At 38.4% G+C, this 22,131-nt stretch overlaps 1 protein-coding gene across 1 annotated transcript; it reads right to left on the bottom strand.

Annotated features, from left to right (window-relative positions):
* Positions 1-5,292: 5,292 nt before the first annotated feature.
* Positions 5,293-9,723, bottom strand: CHRAC1 (chromatin accessibility complex subunit 1). The gene is made up of 3 exons (XM_069081219.1): positions 9,483-9,723; positions 6,637-6,763; positions 5,293-6,050 (listed from the first exon to the last, which is right to left on the bottom strand). The coding sequence occupies exons 1-3, from the start codon at positions 9,627-9,629 to the stop codon at positions 5,911-5,913; spliced, it is 414 nt and encodes a 137-aa protein (XP_068937320.1). The 5' UTR covers positions 9,630-9,723; the 3' UTR covers positions 5,293-5,910.
* Positions 9,724-22,131: the final 12,408 nt, after the last annotated feature.

Raw genomic sequence — 22,131 nt, forward strand, 5'->3', positions numbered from 1 at the left:
GCAGGTTAGACTGAAAGCAGAGCCCATGGTTAGGGGGCTGTTGCTATTCCCACAGCTCTTGGGCTCACGGTCTTAGGCTATCTCCCTGTATGATCAATCTAATTTCCATTAAAAAGTAAGGAAAAGGGGGTAGCTAGATGGTGCAGTGAATAGAGCACTGGCTCTGGAGGACCTCCATTCAAATCCGGCCTCAGACAATTAACACAAAAACTAGCCTTGTGACCTCGGGCAAGTCACTTAACCCCAAGTGCCCTCCAAAAAGCAACCAAAAAAAGTAATGAAACAGGCTGCTGATGTGAAGTCATCAAAGTCCCAGCTCTGAATTTAACTAGATGTATGGATTTGGGCAAGTGTTTTTCACCTCTGCATCTATTACCTCATTTGGAAAACAAGATGGATGATTAGATAATCTCTTACTTTTCAAGTTCTGACATACCATGAACCCAGGTTTGATCCAATCCTTATTGTACTAAATTGCCTCAACTTTTCTTCCTTACCCTGGACTCAAATGATGACCCACCCTCCACTGCTAAATTTTGCCTAGTCAATAAACCAATAAACAAGTGCCTACTGTATGCCAAGCACTTATGGTATGTGCAGCCTTACCAGTTTCTAGCCTTTGGGCACATGAAATAATAATCAAGACTCAACAAGTCCACAAAAACCATCACCATGAGGGAAAGAATGACTCAAAATACTTCCTATTGATCATAGGTCCATATTGTCATCTTTATAGTAATATGATATATAATCAATTAAGCTAATAGGTGATCATCATGACACTTAAATTTAGTTTGCTATATAACTTCACATCAACTAGTAATTTTCATTGAGCAATGTGGAAATCACAAAGAAATATTCTTTCCAAAAGCTTATCAGTTGGGAAGATAAGACACACAAAAAACAAAGTCTGTGATAGGTGATTCCAACAGTACTACAGGATTTTAGAGGAAGAAGTAATCAATCACTGAAACTTAACAGAAGGTAAAGTTCAAGGTTTAAAAAAAAATCGCTAAAGAGAAAGGACTGGATAGCAGTTTCCATGAAAAAGACTTGGGAGTATTCCTGACTAAAAACTGAGTCAATAGTATCAATACTCTGAGGGTATATGGAACAGAAAATCACTAAGTGATTTTTTACCAACAGAATTTCTTTGGGCCAGTCACTTAACCTCTATTTTCCTCAGTTAATGGTGACAGCCAAGGTTTTGGGAGGATCAAATGACATGTTTGTAAAGTGCTTGGTACAGTGCCCAGCCCATAGCAGGAGCTATATAAATGCTATTATTGCTTACTATATGGCAAGTTCCATGCTAAGTGCTAAAGATACAAAGAAAAAGTAAAAGTTTGATCTCAAGAAGCTCACATTCTAAACGTGAGAGGTAACACATGGGGTTCTATTACAGGGTAGACAGAGAGACCTGATCACTCTCTGTGATATACTGTTCTCTAAGTTTTCCAGACACCACTCTTTTCTGATTGTCCTTCTACCTGATTGCTCTTCTGTCTCCTTTGCCAGATCCTCCAAATCAAACCCTTTAGGTGTTCCTCAGGGGTCTGCCCTGGGCCTTCTTCCCTTCTCCCTTCTCTACTTCCTCATTTGGTGATCTCTCATTGGCTCCCATGGATTTAATTGCCATCTCTATCCTGCTAATTCTCAAATCTACCTACCCTACCCCAGTCTCTCTGCTGATTTCCAGTCTTGAATCTCTAGCTGTCATTCAGACTTCTCAAATTGGATGTCCAGTAGAAACTTTAAACTCAGTATATCTAAAAACAGAACTCATATAATCTTTCCAAGCCCTTACCATACACTTACATATACATACCTTTCCTCCCAGTCCCTCAAGCTCCCAAACAAGGGGTCAGCCTGTGTTCCTCACTATTTCCCATCCTCCAAATCCAATCTGTCGCCAAAACCTGTCCATTTCACCTTTGCAATATCTCTCCAATATACACCCTTCTTTCCTCTGACACTGTTACAACTATGAAAGAGATTCTAATCACCTCACACCTGGATTACTGCCATAACCTGCTGGTGGATCTGCCTCCCTCAAGTCTCTCCCCATTCCAATCCACCCTCCTTTCAGCTACTAATATGATTTTCCCAAAGCATAGGTCCAAGCCTTCAATAAACTCCAGTGGTTTCCTGTTGCTTCTAGGATCAAATGCAAAATATTCTGCTTAGCATCTAAAGTCCTTCATAAGATAGCTTCCCCTACCTTTCCGGTTATCTTATATCTTAGTCCCCACCATTAACTCTTCAATCCAGTGACGCTTGCCCTCTTGGCTGTTCCACAAACAAGACACTCCATCTCTCAGGCAATTTCTCTATCCTCCATGCCTGGAATGCTCTCCCTCCTCTGCTCCAACTGCTCTTCCCTGATTTCTTTTAAGTCCCAACTAAAATCCATTCTTTTAGTGGAAGATTTCCCCAAACCCTCCATAATTTTATATCCATTATATATATACCTCCATTATATATCCAGTGTTTTCCCTTCATTACTTACTATTTATCTTGTATATAGCTGTGTGTGTGTGTGTGTACACACATACATGTGTATATATACATACATAGATATAGATACATATTGTCTCCTGCATTAGAATATAAGCTCCTTGAGGGCCAGGACTGTATTTTGCTTCATGTTGTATCTTAAGTGCTTAGCACAGTGCCTGGCACTAGTATATGTTTAACAAATGTTTGTTGATTGATTGCAGCATAGGGACAAATGACAAAGTCTGAGAGTCCATTAGCAGATGGCAATGCCTGAGAGTCCAGAGGATATAAAGGCAAAAATGAACATAGGATCATAGGTTTACTGCTGAAATGTTTAGAAATCCTATAGCCCAGGATTTTTTTTTATCATGCTACTAATATCTTCAACAAGGTATGACAGTCTCCTTGCGTTCTGATCTCATAATACCATATTTGGAATGCTTAACCAGTTTCAAGCAGGTCACTGCTAAAATGAAATATGTCAGAGGGCAATCAGAAAGGCTGAAGAGGTGGCCCTTCTTGCGCAGGCCAACCCTTCTTCATGTCCCCTTTATTTCATGTTCTCCTGCAAATTGTCCCCAGAATCGCCTCTTCTTTCTTCTCCTAAGCTTATCTTCACTTTCTCAATTAGTTCTAATAAAGAACCCATAACCTTCTGATGTAATCCAAGGCTCTAAATATTAACAAGTTTTTCCTTATATTTAACCTGTTTACCTCTTCGCAGCTTCCTTGCACTGCTCCTACCTCTGAAGCCAAACAGAACAAAAAAAAAAAATCTAATGTCTCTTTCACCTTGAAAGCTATTCAAATACTTGAAGATAGCTATCATTCTCTGCCTCCTTTCTGCCCCTTCTCAAGACTAAATATCCCCAGGTCCTTCAACAGATGCTTGTATGGCATCCTGGTTGCCTTCTGGATTGTCCCCAGCTTCTCAATGTCCAGAATGAAACAGTGCTCAAGAGATGGCCTGGCCAGGGCAAAAAACAGAGGACCTATCACCATATTTCTGGAAGCTATGTTGCTCAATGTAGCCCAAGATGGCATTATATTCTTTTTGGCAGCAGCTTCATGCTGCTGATTCATTGGTTTGCAGTCCACAAAAACTCCCAGATCTTTTCCAAACTCTCTAAGTATGCTTCTCATCCTGCATTTATTTGTAAAGGTGATTACAACCAGGATTCTGTACTGGTGATGAAATAAACTAAGAGAAATGGGTGAGTGACAAGAATGCAGATTTCAATTCAATCCCCCATCACTAGAGAGAGTTAAACACAATGGGATGTTTTAGGTGATTTATAAAGGACTATTGATTCTAGTTCTGGGTTCTAGCATTTTGCTCTTTGTGGCTTGTTGAGGTTAAATGGGACTGAGCTCAAAGGATGGATAGGACTTAGATGTGGTAGATACTCTAAGAGGGTCTTTTGAGCAAGGGAAATGCAAGTATACAGCACCTTATATATAGATATAGATTTGAGTCTGCTCTGTCAGGAGCTGTGTGTGTTGCTGAGAAAGTCAGCAGAACAGATCTTATGTAAAAGCATGCTATAAATTAGAAAGCATACTACAGATATAAGGTGATATTATTGTGGGGAATTGGGCTGAAGGTAAAGATTCACATAATGGTATGGTGACAGAGAATGCTGTTAAGTAGTTGGGACCTGCTTCTCAAGACAATGAATACTCCCTTATTGTCTGGAATTTATTCTTTTTTTTTTTTAAGCAATCGGGGTTAAGTTACTTGCTCAAGGTTACATGGCCAGTTATTTCTGGGTGTGGTGCTGAGTATCTGAGCTCAGATTTGATCCCCAGGTCATCCCGACACTGGAGCCAGTGCTCTTACTTGCTGTGCTACCTGGCCGCCCCTTGGAATTTATTCTCAAATAGAAAATTGTTTTTGAAAAATTTTTCTTTTGCACAAGGAAGTGACATGTAATTTAGGAAGGATTAAAGGGTGTACCACAATTGCAGAGTAAGGAGGTTGAAGCAAAGAGATTTATTAAAAAGCCAGCACAGAACAAATGTAAAATGAGGGAATTAGGAAAGCTAAAGTGCAAATGACAAGTAAGGGGATATAACATAAAGGTAGAAACAACAAGCCTTGTTCACCATCTGGAAACCTGCAAAAGCTTAGTGCTATCCTGGGGGCTACCCAAAACACCAGTTAGCTTTTTTCCTTATAATCTAAAATAAATGTCATAGATATAGATATCAGTACTAAAGGATATGCGTTGAAAGCTGCACAACAATATGTAGAAAGCCTGTGTGTGGTTCTCAATTGTGTGCTCACTCTGAAAGAAGAGGACTCAATAAGAATTTGTATCAGTACACAAGCTTAAAGACCTTTCATACCCTCGGCCCATGGAGGGGGAAACATTTTTAATTTAGTTTTTTCAATTACTAAAAATCTATTTTTTCTCTTTCCCTCCTTCCTCCATTGAAAAAAGAATAGAAAAACAAAAGCTTTGTTTTGACTATGCAAAGTAAAGAAAAACAAAATCCTACACTGGCCATGTCTGAAAAATGTCTCATTCTGAATACAAGTCCCACCTCTCTGTCAGGAGAAGCACTGCATGATTCATCTGAAATCATGCACTTGATCATTGTGTTGATTAGAGTTCTTAGGAAATACTTTTAAATTTCATTTGTAATTAGGATTTAAAGTTTCCCCAACAGAACCTGTTAGAAATCCTCCTGCTATTTATTTCTTGATTCTACATTTAGAGTTCTCTAGCAAGTGAGTCTTCTGGGAAAAAAAAAAAAAAAGGAAACAAATGAAACAAGATAAAACAGCAGTCCAGGGCTACTCCAATTTATGGACCATTTATATTGGGAGGAAAATTATGTACAATTTTTTTTAAATACAGAATTGAAAAATCTTTTACAGTAAAAAATATAGCACTCTTTTATCAAACAGTAAAAATTTCTTGCTATACAGAAATTAATATGTATGTACCACATATTTAACTGAAAATAAACTACATATTCAACTGAAAATGAGTATGGTCCACAAGTGAAGTAATTTCATAATATACATACATTAATTTACATTTACTATCACTAGAACTTAAATCTATATCAATGAAAAAGATAAGGATTTCATGTTTGTTTTCCTTAAGGATGTAGAAGTTCAATGTCAAATAAGACAAGATATTAGAATAAATATACAACTTAGTGATACCTTGAAATGTAATGTAAATTAGAGGTTTTTGTTTTACTTCTCAGGCTGAAATGGACATATGGATTGGATATAAAATTCCATTCCAAAAATAATATGATCTATTGGGAGTCATAAAAAAGTTATGGGGATAAAATTTAACAGCTCTGTATTTTGTTTAGGAGAAAGGGGAACAAGTGCAGAAGCAGGGTTGGTAGCACAATTTAGGTTAATTATAAAGTGTTGAATTTTATGTTTTAAGATTCAGCTTCTTCCTCCTCACTCTCATCTTCATCTTCACCTTCCTCCTCTTCCTCCTCATCTTCCTCTCCTTCTCCCTTCTCTTCTTTAAGCATTTTCAGGTATTTGCTAGCTAAAATCTTCTTGGGTAATATATCTTAAAATAAAAATTGTAGTATCAGCAAACAGTTGTAGTAGACAACCACAAGTGCAAATTTCAAAGACTACCAACTCTTGTTAAAAATGTCTATTTCTGTGAGCTTGTAAAGAATGAAAGAATTTAGAGTAGACATTTGGAAAACATATAAGAAAAACAAATGTTAAAAGATATGCCTATCACTGATGGCCAACTATACTAAATGCTTCGGCAAGCTACTCTCACTGCTTCTATAATACTGACAGGATATGTACTATCTTTGGACAACTCTGTAACAGTGGACACAGAGCTAAAATATTTTAAGTTGTGATGCCATCCAATAACAAAAGGCAAAAGCTTTGCTTTTTCTAGGGCTGAAAAGAATAGTTTTGAACTTTGTCTGCTGAGTAGGGGCTGAATACCCTGATCTGATGAAATACCTGCTATGCTTGCTAAACCTGCCAAGTATTCTTCTACCTGCATGCACATTATATTTAGAAACTTGTGGCAATCTCAATCAGGAAAGGTTCTATTTTCATGACTGTAATATGAAACTCAAATGGTAAACTACTAGACATGTTTACAGGCTGCTTCAAAAGCTAAGTACCTGCAAGAAATTGAAAGGTTTCCGACTCTTCTGCAGTATTTGATAAGTCACTGTAAATAAGTGCTTTCTTCTCTTTTCCACTGCCATGTTTATAGGAATAGGTGGCTAGATACTGAACAAAGAGTTCCTAAAATAAGATGAAAAAAAGATTAAAATTCAGGAAACATTCTGGTACTTCACATTAGTGCTTATTTTAAATTCATACTAAGTTTAGAAAACTTCAAGTTTAAATTACATTATAAACTTTAAGATCACTACAGGAGGCACAAAGACATTACATTGTAGTTATCGGTTTGATGTTGAGAGAAGGGTAGCAAATGGTCATTCCACAAAAATTTATTTCAGATTTAGTACTTTTAGCAATTATTATCAATGATTGACTAAACATTGGGCAATGAATCAGAAATTCAGCCAATGATCAATTACCTAGAGTAATGGAAGAGAAAAGTAGTGTAGATTATCCAAAAAAAAATCACATTTGGCTCTAGAGATGCAATTTTTTTTTTTACCTTCCATTTGAATATGGGCATATCTGAAGTTCTGGTAATTCACACCACTGCAAACCAGATAATGAAGCCAATGAGTTGGGAGTTGTAAAGCTGGCCAGACTTCTTGCTCCCAGCTCAACTCCTCCATGCTGAGGACAGACAAAAATATGTCTTAAACTGATGCAAAGCACCAGCATGAACTGTGCTGCACTCCCCCAAAGTTTGGCTTGTCTAGCCCATACTTTCTCAGTCAAGGAGGTATTGGCTTTAAAAGTGAAAAGCCTAGGGGCGGCTAGTGAATAGAGCATGGCCCTGGAGTAGGAAGGATCTGAGTTCAAATTCGGCCTCAGATACTTAACACTTACTAGCCCTCTGACCTTGGGCAAGTCACTTAACCCCAATTGCCCTGCCTTTCCCTCTCCAAAAAGCAAAAAACAAAAACAAAAGTTAGTTGCCTAATAAAAGTAAGGACCCCCAAAGCTCCCCTGTTTTCCAGCTACTACTGGATTGAGGTCATATCAGCAAAGGAGCTGGAAAAAGTCTCTAAGCCCAAGCCTGGATGGTGAGACCTTAAAGAATAAGGTGAATAAACCATATGACTATCTTGAGAAATGGAATAATAGGACAAAATTAAACCTTTAGCAATGACAAGCTCCAACCAAGAATACCACAAGCAGACTAGGAAGCAATTCAGAAAGACTTTAGTTTAGGGAGAAAAAAAAGATACTATGTCAACAAGCATAAAACACTGTGAAATCTACATTATTCAACACTAGTCAAGCACGTAAGTATTTAGTTTTTAAACCCACTCTAAGGAAAAAGTTCAGAGAAGAAAAAGTGATCATTAAAGGTGAGACATTTTAAGGAAGATTAAAGCTATTATGATTAGCCAGAATGTATAAAGCAACCACTACATACAAAACTCCTACAATTCTTTCTCCTTGTAAACTCAGAAAATGCTATTACAGCAGGAGTTGTTGGACATTGGTGGATCATCCTAAACCAAGATTGTTAGACATTGATATGTTAATAAGGGAAGCAGTAGCTTATAATGGAATTTTTAAGGCAAATTTGGGGTATAGCTCTGCAGGGTAAACATAAGGATAGGACTGCCAGTAAGATTGTGGGGTGTGACCCTGAACGAGTCACTTCTATGTGCCTCAGTTTCCTCATTTGTAAAACAACAATAACAACAACACCTACCTCTCAGGGTTGTTTGGAGGACAAAATTAGATAATATTTATAAAGAGCTTGCAAATCTTAAAGCTTTATATAAATGCTAGTCACCTTGCTACGTCTACTAGACTGTCACTGCTTTTATTCCAGCCATAAGCCCATCTCTGTCCAAAATCACGGAAAAGTACATTCTTTCTCTTAACTTTACAATTCAGATTTGTTCTCTAGATTCATAGTGTTCTGATGAGTGCCTTGGAATAGAATTTCTAGGGAGACATAACACAGCTGCAATGGATCACATTGCACTTGGCCAGGAGAGTCAAGGGCACTTCCAACCAGTGCTGAGGAAGAGAGCAGAACCTTAAACTTGAGATCTTGGCAGGTAAACGTCACTCACCCCACCCCCACCCTCACCGACCTCCCCCCTCAAAAAATAAAATAAACAACTCAAGGCTCGATTAACGAAGGCTGATTTTTTTTTTTGCAAGCTTTTTTTTACCTTAAAACCCCATTATCTTCTGCAATTTCCCTTACTAACTTATGTCAATGTTTACCCAACACCTTTATGCTTAAGACGATCTTCCTCCGTCTAAATCCCTCGTGCTGTAATATGGTTCATCTTTTTCTGATTATACAGGGGTGGAAATAACTTTGTATTAAATGGTTCCTAGCAGACATGCTGGGAAACAGTCTGAACACAGAACTTCTCCCCGGCTTGGCTGTCTCATTTCCCCTGCGTTTTTTCCCCCAGGGGTAGGGTGTCTAGGGTTGCTCCACGCTGGTCTACTGCAGCACCAGTTGGGGTCCCCTGGGACCCACAGCTCTGCACCCGCACAGAGCCAACAATCGACTGAAAACTCCGGGGACCGCCACGCGGGATGGTTCTCTGCCAAGGCTCCGCCCTCGCCGAGTCTCAATGGACGCTCTCTCTCTTTTTTAATTTGACTTATTTTTTTAAAAGCGCATCCCTTCCGGAAGGCTCTGAAAGACAGCTGGCCAGGGGCTCGAGATAGGCGCTCGTGCTCGCGCTCGCGCTCGCGCCAAGCCAGGCAGCGCGTGCGCGCGGGGCTGCCGCCGTGGCTCCCAGGGGGCGGCGCGCGAGGTGCGGCAGTTGTGGGAAGCATGGACACCGCCTCCTTTCCCCCTCCCCCCTCGCTTCCTCCCTTTCCTCCCCCGACTCACTGTGGCCTTGGCCGTGAGCACCAGCGCCTCCTGATTGATGCTGGACACCTCTGGGGAGCTCTTCATGATCACCCGAATGCGAGATAAAGGTAGCGAGACCAGCCTCTGGTCGCTGCATTTCTCTTTGCCGCCAAACCCGTCCGCCATCTTGCCGCCCCCGCCCCGGCAGCAGTGGCAGAAATCACGCGGCCGCCACTACTCCTGCTGCCGCCGCCGCGGCCCCCGCGGCCCCCGCCCCTTCCGAGATATCCGCAGGGCAGTTTGACAAATAAAGTTCATTGAAAGGGAGCCTTGTGGGCCCGTTGCCTTATGGGAAGTGTAGTCCTCTAGAAGCGGGGCCACAAAGGGTGGGCCCAAGGGAGTTGACCACAAGTCCCATGATGCTTCGCGCCGCCGCTCCCGTGGCTTCGGTGATGGCAGGAGATGGTCAGACCCGCGTGGGTAGTTCGTTATCTGCGTTTACCTTTCTTTTGATCCCGAGAGTCTGTGTCTGAGTTCACATCTAAGCATACGCTCCGGACGTCAGACATCTGCAGGTCTAGGAGGACTGACGTAGGGTCGTCGTCATCTTAGTCATCATCATCATCTTTGATTTCCCCCAGCTGTGACACCTGAAGGTGTGCCAACCTCAGTGACCAAGTACATCAAACCCTAAAACTTCCCCCTTGGAAAGGACCCTAGAAACGAGCCATCTGTTCATTCGAAAAGGAACAGAACCAGGCATCCAAAGATCCTAGACCCATTTTTATATTATCTTCAAAAGCAGGTGGTTTTGTAAGAATTTCATAGTATTTAGTGTTAGAAGGGGGGAAACTGAGGCCCAAAGAAAGGATTTACTCAAGTCATCAAAAAAATTCGATCCATCCAACCCCACCAGTTCAACTTGTGGTTAAACTTGAGAATGCAGTCTACAGATGATTCCTTCATTTCCTTTTACTTTCTACAGTTTTCAACCTTAACATTTAAGTGAAACCGCTCTCGCCAAAGTTACTATCTGTTAATTGCCAATCTAATGGCTTTTTCTCAATCCTCATCCTTTTTTACCTTTCCTGCCTTTGACATTGTCAGTCACACTCTTCTTGATTCAGTTTTCTCTCTAAATTATCAAGGCCCTACTCTCTCATGGTTCTCCCACATAATCTGGTTTATCTCATCCTTTATTTTGACTTTTCATTTAGGTCAGAGTCTACTGATGTTGGGATGTCCCACTGGGCCCTCTTTCTAAAACTGTTTCACTTAGTGAATCCAACTTTCATGGATTCATTTATCATACCTATGCTGAGAATTCTCAAATCCACTTACCCTAACCTTCGCTTAGCACCAGTGTCTCATTTCTAACTGCGTACTGGACATTTGTAACTGGATGTCAAGTGGATATTTTAAACTCCACATATCCAACATTGAACTAATTATCCCCCCCCAAAAAAAAAAAAACACCTTACCTCTTTCCTGGTATGGGTCTTCATCACCTTATGCCTGGACTATTTCATTAACCTGCAGCTTGGTCTTCCTAACATAAGTCTCCCCACTCAAATCCATTCTCCACTGTCAAAATAACCTTTTTTTCCGTGTGTAAACATATTTAATGTCACTGAAATTACATTTCCTTCAACACTTAGAAAAAGCTCCAGGACTTCAATGGGCTCAAATAAATATCCTATGAGATTAATTGTCAGGCATGTTTAACTGACTTATTTAAAATAACAGGGCACAATTCAGGACCTTCTGAAAAACAACTAAAGTTTTCAAAAAATGTACAGTAGTACAATACGCTAAAGGAAATCTTACTATGAATAGCAGAATCTACCAGTCTCACAAATGAATGAAATCACACAAAGTGACCTTTCTAAAGTCTGACCAGGTGACCACCTCTACCACACCCCTTTACTTTCGGTAAAGTCTAGTAGCTCCCTATCACCTCCAGGATCAAATATAAAATACTTTGGCGTTCAAAGTCCTTCATAACCAGGCCCTTTCCTATCTTTCCAATCTTCTTACACCTTGCCCTCCTCATCTTCCATGTACTCCTTGATCCAGTAACACTGACCTCCTTGCATTCACTCAAAGAAGACACTTATCTCTGCATTTTGGCTATCCTCCACGCCTAGAATGTTTCCTCATCTCTACCTCCTGGCTTCCTTAAAATCTCAGTTAAAATCCCACCTTTTACAGGAAGCCTTTGCCAATCTCCCATCATTCTAGTGTCTCTTCTGTTGATTATTTCAATTTGTCCTGGATTTAGCTTGTCTGTACATGGTTGTTGGTATGTTGTTGCTCCCATTATAGCGTGAGCTCCTTGAGAGCAGGAACTTTCCTTGTAAATCTAGTACTTACCACAGTGTCTGGTAAATGATGGGTGTGTAATAAATGTTTGTTGACTGGCTGACAAAAGGACAGAGCAGAAAAACCAGTATTGAAATACCCTTTACTGAACATGCCAACAGACAAGGGAACACCTGGTGGGGACAAATTTCCCTTATCCTACCCCCATCAATTGATACCTTCTTAGTCTGAGCTGATGAAGAATGATTAGAAATTAGTTTAAAAACCCACATCTGTAACTCCTATGCCTCTTGATGTTACCATTTACATGGCCCTTTAAGGTTTACAAAGAATTTTTCTCATAACAAATTCAACAAACGTTTATTAGTGCAAGTGTTCTTATTCCTTGTTTATAGATTTCTTTTTAATTGAGGCTTAGACTACTTGCCCATGCATGGTTAGAGAGTTTGGAAGACTTAAGCCAACACTTCAAACCCAGGATTTTACACTATACCAAAGGGGCCTTACAAATAACACTAACAAACATTCTCAGGACAAATACTTATGGAAGTTGCAATTGATAGATACATAATAATAATTCACACATAGAAATGCTTTACTTTTTGCAAAGTCCTCTGCAGCACTGCACCAGGTCTCCTGACTTCTAAGGCCACCATTTTTTCCATTAGGTCACATTGTTAGGGGAAAGAATAACAATAACATGAAAGGGTGGTGCTTGAAGGAGGGAAAACTAATAATGGAGAGTATAAAAAATTGACATCTTTATCATTTTTTAGAATAATCCATAAGCCCCAAAGGGATCCCCACCATAAAAAGTCCAAGAAGTCATCATTCAGTCTCTATTTGACACTATTAAAGTAAAATCCCCCGAAGACCAAAGAGAATCAAAAGATCTGGTTTACTTAACCTAAAATTTGCCTAGCAGCAAATAGTACTCACCCTTTACAGAGATTCAGAAGAAATGGATGACATAATTCTTCCCCTTGATAAATTGGCAGAATAGTGGGAAAGCCAAAATAAAAAGTATGAAATAGAACACTGACTAAAAAGAAAAAGAAATCAAATCTCACACAAAGCAATATAAGGTAATAATAGCACATACATATATCTCTTTTGACTCCAACAACAATCCTAAGGAGTAAGTGCTATTATTATCTTCATTTTACAGATGAAGTATCTGAGTCTGAGAGGTTTAAATGACTTGCCCAGAGTCACACAGTAAGAGTCTGGGGAAGGATTCAAACACAGGTATTACTAATTCTGATTCCAGTGTTCTATGAGCTATGCCACCCACTTGCCTGGTTTACAAGAGAAAGAAGTATTGAGCGTGGTTTTAAAGAAGAGGGAGGACATAACTAGGTAGTTGCCAAGTCCTGTCAATTCTTTATCTGTAGACCAAGTTGTTGTTCAGTCATGTCCAACTCTGTGACCACATGGACTTGTCCATGGAGTTTTCCTTAACAAAGATATTGGAGTGGCTTGCCATTTTCTCCTACAGTATTGTTCCCACTTTATGGATGCAGAACTGTGGCAATTAGGGTTAAGTAAGTCATACCACTAGTAAGTGTCTTGAGTTCGGATTGGAACTCGGCTCTGCTTCCTGACTGCAGGCCCAGTGTACCACCTAGCTGTCTCTCAATTTTGAACCTCCTGAAAGCTGCCCCAGGCACAAGGCACCTGAAGCATTTATTCAAAATCATAGCTCATGAATCCTCACTATTAAGCCAACCAGAAAACACATTAGTTGAAAGCAAAAGATATTTAATGAAACAAAATAATAGAATAGGTAAGGAAAACTCACATACACCCAAATTTCCCTCCCACAGATTTCTACAACAAAGTTACCTCTCTATTTCCCTATTATGAATCTGGTCTCCATCACCTCCCATTTGCCTATTTACATTATAAGAAAGAGACCTATGTAGTTTTCAAGTTGTATCAATTGCCTAACAGCCCTTCTCCTTGCCCATTGTGTGATCATGGAAGATTACAAGAAACCTTTCTTCAGCTCTCAGTGTACTCTGGAAATCTCAGAATTGGAAAAGCTTTAAGTCTAGTATGAGAAATTCTCTGGACAGACATCACAAGTGAGAAGCAAAGCATCCTGGTGGTACTTTTAGCAGAGATTCACTACATAGGCATGGCCCAGCAACCTCAGGAGCAGCTTTCTGGAGAGGGAACCTAACGAAATCTTGCCACCAGTTCTGGCAACAATTAGACCTATTAATTAAACCATAATCTTTCTGTTCTTCCTGTTTCTACTTCCAAGCTCTTCTCAAAACCTCTGGCACTCAGACAGACCCCTAATATTTCAAGGTCAGGAACTTATCATAATCAATATAGCTTTCTGGGCCCCAAAGCATTGTGGGAGATGTATTCTGGAGAAAGCATGGAGTTTGCCTACCCAGACATGCTCTTTATTTTCCATGATACCTCTTGCATCCTTCACCTTCTCTCCATTCAGTCACTACCCTAATTCAAAAGGCAAGGAATTAGGAGGCAACTACAATGGACTAGGTAATATGTTAACTCATTATTTTAAGAGATTTCTCTGTCTCCTATCTCTCCCCTGTCAAGTCCATCCTTTACACAGCTGCCAACAGAATCTTCCTAAAATACGGATCTGATCATTCCTCGGCTAAACCAATTCTCTCATGTTGCGGTTTCAATTTTTTGAAGAATCTGTCTTAAGGCCAACATTTAAAGTATTTTTATTAGTAATTTTTTTAAATTGAGAGTAAAGCTAGCAAGTGACACTAACTTAAGTGGGCTTTTCATACATATTTAAAAGCTTTACAGAAACCACTTTGTAGACTGTGTAGTCATCTATTCAAAACCTCCAAGCAATGTATTTGCCAGAGCAAAAGATGTTATAAACAGAGGCAAAGGTTTTGGGAGACCCCAAGCTGCTTCAGGGAGTAGGCAGCTGGAACTGTGTAGAGTTAAAAGAGGCAGCCAGAGTGAAGAGAAGAAAAAGGTGGCCTCTTCAGAGAAAGCTAAAAAGACCTGAGGCTCTCATTTAATCACACCCCTCTTGTTCTCTCTCCACTGCTCCCTCCTCCGCCTCCTCCCCCTCCCACCCCATCACCAAGGCAACTTGGGCAGGCCTGAATGGGTTTGGCTGCCTATCAAAAACTCGCCTTTCCCACCTTTCACAGACCTGTCAGGCATTTTCAACAGATAATTTACAGAATCACAAACTGGAAGGGACCACAGAGGCCATATAGTCCAAACTATATTGGATCAAGAATCCCTTCTATAATACCTTCCTCTACTCCCCACCCCCCAGTGGGCATCCAGCCTATTCGTGAAGACCTTCAAAGACGGGAAACAGGCTCCCTCCTGAGGCAGTCCATTCCTCTTTTAAACAGCTCTAATTACTCGGAAGTTGACCCTTCAAGCCCAAATATCCCTTGCTAAAATTTCAACCCATTACTTCTCAATGTGTCCTCTAGGGTGAAATAGAACAAATCTGATCCTATTCCACATGAGAGCCCATTGAAAATTTGACCATTGTGATCATGTCCCCTCTGTCTTCTCTTTTCCCAGCTAAACATTCCCAGTTCCTTCAGTCAATGCTGATCTTATTCGTTTTTCCCCAGTGCTATAACCATTATGACTACCCTCTTTTAGCCTTATTCTGACTTGCCTGTATCCTTCCTAAAATGTAGCAGCCAGAACCAAATACTACTCTAGATTCTAACCAGATCAGAATATAGTGGGACAGTCACTCTCCTCATTCTGGACACCATACTTTTAATGTATCCTAGAATAGTAATATTTCTTTTGACTCCCATGTTACCCATGTTTCCCCGATAATAAGACACTGTCTTATTTTTTTTGGACAGAAAAACACCAGAGGGCTTATTTTCAGGGGAGGGCTTATTTTAATGAACATTGACAGCAATTTTAATAAACAGGTAAATGTGAACAAAAAAATGTACCTTTATTCAATAAGAAAATCACTGGGGAAGAACAAGATGACACGCTCACTGCTGTAGTTCTGATTGGATGCAGCTCAGAGCGAGGCGTGCGTCTGGGGGGAGGGACGGTGCATACAGAGGGTACCGTAATGTAGCGTGTAGCACAGGGGTTCACCTTCACTACAGTAGCAAACTCAATAGGGCTTATTTTCGGGGGAGGGCTTATTTTAGAGGAATCTTACACAGTAAGGGGAGGGCTTATTTTCGGGATAGGTCTTATTATCGGGGAAACACGAGTATACTGTTGACTCATGTTGGACTTGCAGTTTACTAAGAGCCTCAGATATTTTTCACACAATTGTTTGTCAAGCAATTTCTCCACCATCCTATACTTGTGAAATTGATTTTTTGAGACCGTGAGTAGAACTTCACATTTATTCCTATTACATTTTATCTCATTCATTATGAGCCATCATTCTAGACAGTCAACATTTTTTTTTGGATTAATATTCTTTCTCCTAATATATTACCTCCTAGCTCTGTATCATATTTAAATCTAACAAGCATGCTATCTATGGCTTCACCTTGGTTTTTGATAAAACAAAACAAAACATTGCACCATACAGGAGAAAAGAACAGATCAGTCTCTGGGGGGTACTGTGCCAAAGACCTCCTTCCAAAGTGACATCTAGCCTTAGTGACTACTTTGGATCTGGTTATTCAAACAGTTCCAAATCTACCTAAGCATACTAATTATCTATCCTATACATCTCTACAAGGACAACATGAGAAATGTGGTCAAATGTTTTGCTGGAATCTATACATATTATGTTTGTGACAATTCCCAATCTGTCCTACCTGTCCCCCTCCCCCATCTAATGATTCTATGATAAAAAGGAAATAAGGTTAGTTTGCTTTCACTTAGTCTTAATGAAGCCACTGTGTTCCCCTTTTTCTAAAGGGTCATATAACATGCCTTAAACAATGAGTTCTAGCATGTTACCAGGAATAACAGTCAAGCTCACAGAATCAAAAAATCATAAAACCTGAGAGTTGAAAGAGGCCACAGAAAACATCTGGTCTGTACACAAATGATCTTTACCACAGGACAAGTGGTCAATCAGCTTAATCTTAAATCTTAATCTTAAATCTGAAAGCCCTCTAGTAAAGGGAAATGAACTTTCAAGGCAGTCAATTTCACTTTTGCATAGATTTAATATTATTAATTTTTCCTTCCACTAAATCTGAATCTCTGTTGCAATTTCCATACATTCCTCCTCATTCTGTCCCCTGGTACCAAGTAGAACAAGTGAAAACTCTCTTCTACATGATAGCATAATACTTAAAAGCAGTGATCCTGTTTCCTCTGTCTTTTCTTTCCCCATTCCTTCAGTTAATTGTCATATGGCATGGTCTTGAGCACTTTCACCATTCTCATTGCTCACTTCTGGACACTCTTTAACTCAATGTCTTCCCTTTTATGTGGCACCCAGAAATGAATATGATTGTCCAAGTATGGTTAAGCAGGAATAAATCCAACAGGACCGTTACATCCTAGTCCTAGATACTATGACTCTCTTAACAATTTGAGTTAAGAAACAGGTCATGTTTAATTTGAAAAAAAGAAGACATGGGTGGCTAGGTGGTGCAGTGAGTAAAGCGTCAGCCCCGGAGTCAGGAGGACTCGAGTTTGGATCCAGCCTCAGACATTTGGGCAAGTTACTTAACCCCAGTTGCCCTCCAAAAGGCAAAAAAAAAAAAAAATAGAGACTTAGAGTAAATGTAATAACTGTCTTTAAGTATTTTAAGGATTGTCATGTGACAGGGGACATTGAGCCAAAAAGGAAGAACTAGGAACAATAATGGGTAGAAGCTTCAAGGGCTTAAATTTAACCTTAAGATAAGGGGAAAACTTTCTAAGAACTAAACCTATAAATTGATAAGGAAACGTCTTACTCCTTTAAGTAGAGGAGTGGATATGGAATGAGGTTTTTGCTGCCAAAGGCAGTGACCCTTATAAGTTAGTTTTGTGTAAATGGGTTTGTTGTTGTTACTAGGAAGAATTCAATGTTACTAGAAGAAGAATAGGTTTAATGAGAACTGAGTATGTTGTTAAAACAAAGAGCAACAATAAAAGTGTTAAAAGAGTTGAGGGGAAAAAAAAGAATTAGAGTTATGCAAAAGTAGAAGAACTGCCTCAGAAGGTAGTGAGTTCCTCATCATTAAAGGCCTTCAAGCAAAAGCTAAATGACCACCTGTGGAGGGTGTTGTAATGGAGTTTTTTGTTTGAGCATGGGCTGGACAAGAGGTCCCATCCAATTATAATTCTGTGCTTTTTTCTACTTTATTTTGGGATCTTTTGTTTATTTGAATAATTCTATATTTTTTAAATCAGTAGATAATATTTTACTTATATTGTGCATCCTTTTTAAATGCAGTTTATTTTTAAAAGAATTGTTATTAATAACTTTTGTTTTTGCTCTAAATCACTATTGATTAGAGAAATGCAAATCAAAACAACTCTGAGGTACCACATCTCACCAGTCAGATTGGCTAAGATGACAAAACAGGAAAATTACAAATGCTGGAGAGGATGTGGACAAATTGGAACACTAATGCAGTGTTGGTGGAGTTGTGAACTTATTCAACCATTCTGGAGAGCAATCTGGAACTATGCCCAAAGGGCTATAAGTAATTTCATACCCTTTGACCCAGCAATACTACTTTTAGGGTTGCATCCCAAAGAGATCGTAGAAGTGGGAGGTAGACCCATATGTACAAAAATATTTATAGCAGCTCTTTTTGTGGTGGCAAAGAATTAGAAATTAAGGGGATGCCCATCAATTGGGGAGTGGCTAAACAAGTTGTGGTGTATGAATGTAATGGAACACTATTGTGCCATAAGAAATGAGGAGCAGATGGACTTCATATTTACATGGAGAGGCTTATACAAACTGATGCTGAGTGAGAAGAGCAGAACCAGGAGAAATTTGTACACAATACAGACACATTGTATGTATGACAACCAGCTTTGATAGACTGGATTCTTCTTAGCAATGCAGAATTATAAGTCAACTCCAAAAGACTCATGATGGAGAGAGATGTCTACATTCAGAGAAAGAACTAGAAAGAACAGAGTTTGAATGCAAATAGAAGCAAACTACCTGCTCTCTGTCTTTTTCTTGTTTGGTTTTGTTTCCTCTTTCCCATTGTTCATTCCATCTGATAACAATCCTTCTTTATAACCTCAGATCCTATACTTGATTGTATGCTGCTATGGGAGTGGGGAGGGAGGGGAAGAAAATTTGAAACTCAAGGAATTGTGGAATTGAATCCTGTAAACTAAAAGTAAACAAATTAATAAAGACCAAAACATTTTTTAAAAATAACTTTTGTATTTATGTCACTTATGTTTTCCCTTGAATCATATCCCTTTTCTCCTCCCAGAGAGTCATCCTATATAATAAAAAAATTTTTAAAAGTAAAGAAAAAGAGGAAAAAAATCAGAAAATTGATCAATACATTAAAAACCTGACAACATAAGCAATGTTCTATGTAGGGTACATTTCTAACTCAGTAGGAGGGTCTTGTACTATTGTGACTAATCTTCTTAATCCTTTTATGAGGATTACTTATGAGGTAGGAGCTCAGTAATCTGTTTGAGACTGCTACCTTCTTATTCCATTTTCACAGAAAACATTTACTCCTCAACAGCAATAAGATATTCTATCCCACCCTCACTCCCCAAATATATCTACCTTCACAAGAGAAGATAAAACCTTTTGGGTGTGAACATTTGTGTCTATGTCAATTTTCTACCCTAAAACTGCTGATTCATTTAGTATTTACTTGCCTATAATTTGCCATTTCTTACCCTCTTCCCCTTTTTCAAGTCAATCAAAAAGACAAAAACGAAAGTAAATGCTTCAAAGATCTTACAATCTATTGTTTCTAAGGGAAACCAACACATAAGTAAATATAAAATTATGCAAAATGAATACAAGGTAATTTGGCCAGGGGGAAATTCTTTAGTGTTAAGATATCCCTCATATTCTTTAAGATCTTTCAAAGATCACTTAGCAGTAGTAGCATCTAGGTCTTTCAACACCTTTAAGATGTCTAAGTCCGGTAACTTGTAATCATTAAAGGCAGCCATATCATCCTATTATCTTCTTACTTATCTTGTATTTCCAACTTCTACTCACCATTTTTTGTTATATTCTTTCCAATATAAAGCTCATTTTAGTAAAAGAAAACTGGAGCAAAAGGAAAGTAATTCACATTTCTCATTATTATCCTCTATTATCATCCCATTCACCAGCTAACCATCCCATACTTTCTTTATTTGCCTCCCCTCCCCATCATAGCTTAAAACCAAAAACAACTCTTTGTTGTCCTTAGCATTCATGCCCACTTTCATTCTGGACTTTAGTATTTCTGAAATTGTTCTTTCCTTATAGGATTATGCTACTCTTTTGAATTCATCTTTAATTATTTACCCTTGATTCCATCTTATAGGCATATCTTTTAAGAAATTGACTTGGTCAGTTAGTTCTCTGTGCATCCACACTGGTCAGTTCCCTTTATTCTTTCCTCATTAAAATCACTTCTTGTTTTTTTCTCTTTTTATAAATTTTTTAGAAAAAATTATTCATTTTGAACTTGAATACAAAAAGATCAAAAAACAGAGAGAATGTTTCCATGTACATAATACAACATAAAAAAAGGATTCAATATAAAACCATGAATTTCCATTTCACAGTTTCCTTTTAAAAAAAACTATATAATAAATAATGGGCATTATTTTCAAAGCTATCCTATTGTTCTGTACATCCTTCTAAGTTTTCTTTTGTTCTGTGCTGTGCCCTTTTTTTTTTTATTATTTTCACACACACACAATCAAACTATACATCTATTCATCAGTTCTTTCTCTGGTTGTGGATAGCATCTTCCTTCATTGGTTCTTTGAAGTTGATTTGAGCATTTATAATACTCAAAATGACTTAGTTGTTCAAAGTTGTTCTTAGAACAATATTGTTATTACCATGCACAATGTTCTCATGGTTCTGGTCATTTCGCTCTTAATTATTTCATGCAAGTCTTTCCATCTTTTTCTAAAATCAACCAGCTAATCATTTCATATAGTAGTATTCCATCACAATCATATAACCACAACTTGTTTAGCCATTCCCCAACTGAGGGTCATCTCCTCAATTTCTAGTTCTTTGCCACCACAAAGAAAGCTGCTATGACATTTTTAGAATGTGTAAATTCTTTTCCTTTTTCCCCTATCACCTTGGGAGACAGACCTAATAGTGATATTGTTGGGTCAAAAAGTGGCATACACAGTTTTACAACTCTTTGGGGATAATTACAGATTGCATTCCAAAATAGTTGAATCCCAAAAAATACAAAAAATAAAAAAACTTTAAAAAAGTTAAATCAGTTCACAGTTCTACCAACAGTGAATTAGTGTCCCAATTTTTCCACATCTCTTCCAACATTTATCATTTTCATTGTCTGTCATTTTAACCAATGTGATGGGTGTAAAATAATATCTCAAAGTTGTTTTAATTTGCATTTGTCTAATCAATAGTGACTTAGAGCATTTTTTTTCATATGACTATATATAGTTTTGATTTCTTCATCAAAAAACTACCTATTCATATCCTTTGACCATATATCAATTGGGAAATTCCTTGTATTCTTATAAATTTGACAAAATTAAAAAACATATATATATGAGATACAAGATCTCTATCTGAGAATTTTCTTCCAATGTAAAAAATTTTATGCCCTACTATCTGGTCAATTTTTATTGATACATACTGATTGAAAAAAAAGATAGATTTCAGGGCGGCTAGGTGGCACAGTGAATAGAGTACCAGCCCTGGAGTCAGGAGGACCTGAGTTAAATCCAGCCTCAGACACTTGACACAATTACTAGCCATGTAACTTTGGGCAACTCACTTAACCCCAATTGCCCTCCAAAAAGCAAAAAGAAAAAACAATGTAGATTTGTTTCTATTCCCAGCTTATCTAAGATTCTATTCCCCTCCTTAACTTCTTTTTTGTTGTTGTTATTTTTGTTAGATTTATCTAATTCTGAGAGAGGAAGGTTAAAGTCCTCCACTATTGTAGTATTACTATTTCCACCTGTAATTCATTTAAATTTTCCTTTAAAAATTTAGATGCTATAGCATTTGGTACATATAGGTTTGGTATTGATATTACTTCATTTTTGAGGTATTTTCTAGCGTAGTATAGTTTCTCTGTTTGTCTCTTTCAATTAAATCTATTTTAGATTTAGCTTTTACTGAGATCATGACTGGTATCACTGCTTTTTTTTTTTTAACCTCAGCTTAAACATAATAAATTCTACTTCACCCCTTTATTTAACTATGTATATATCTCTCAGTTTAAAATGTGTTTCTTATATTTAT

Source organism: Petaurus breviceps, unplaced genomic scaffold (genome assembly GCF_028583685.1).
Source record: "Petaurus breviceps papuanus isolate PSGF00001 unplaced genomic scaffold, PetGlider_PUasm1.0 98, whole genome shotgun sequence".
NCBI classification, from domain to species: Eukaryota; Metazoa; Chordata; class Mammalia; order Diprotodontia; family Petauridae; genus Petaurus; species Petaurus breviceps.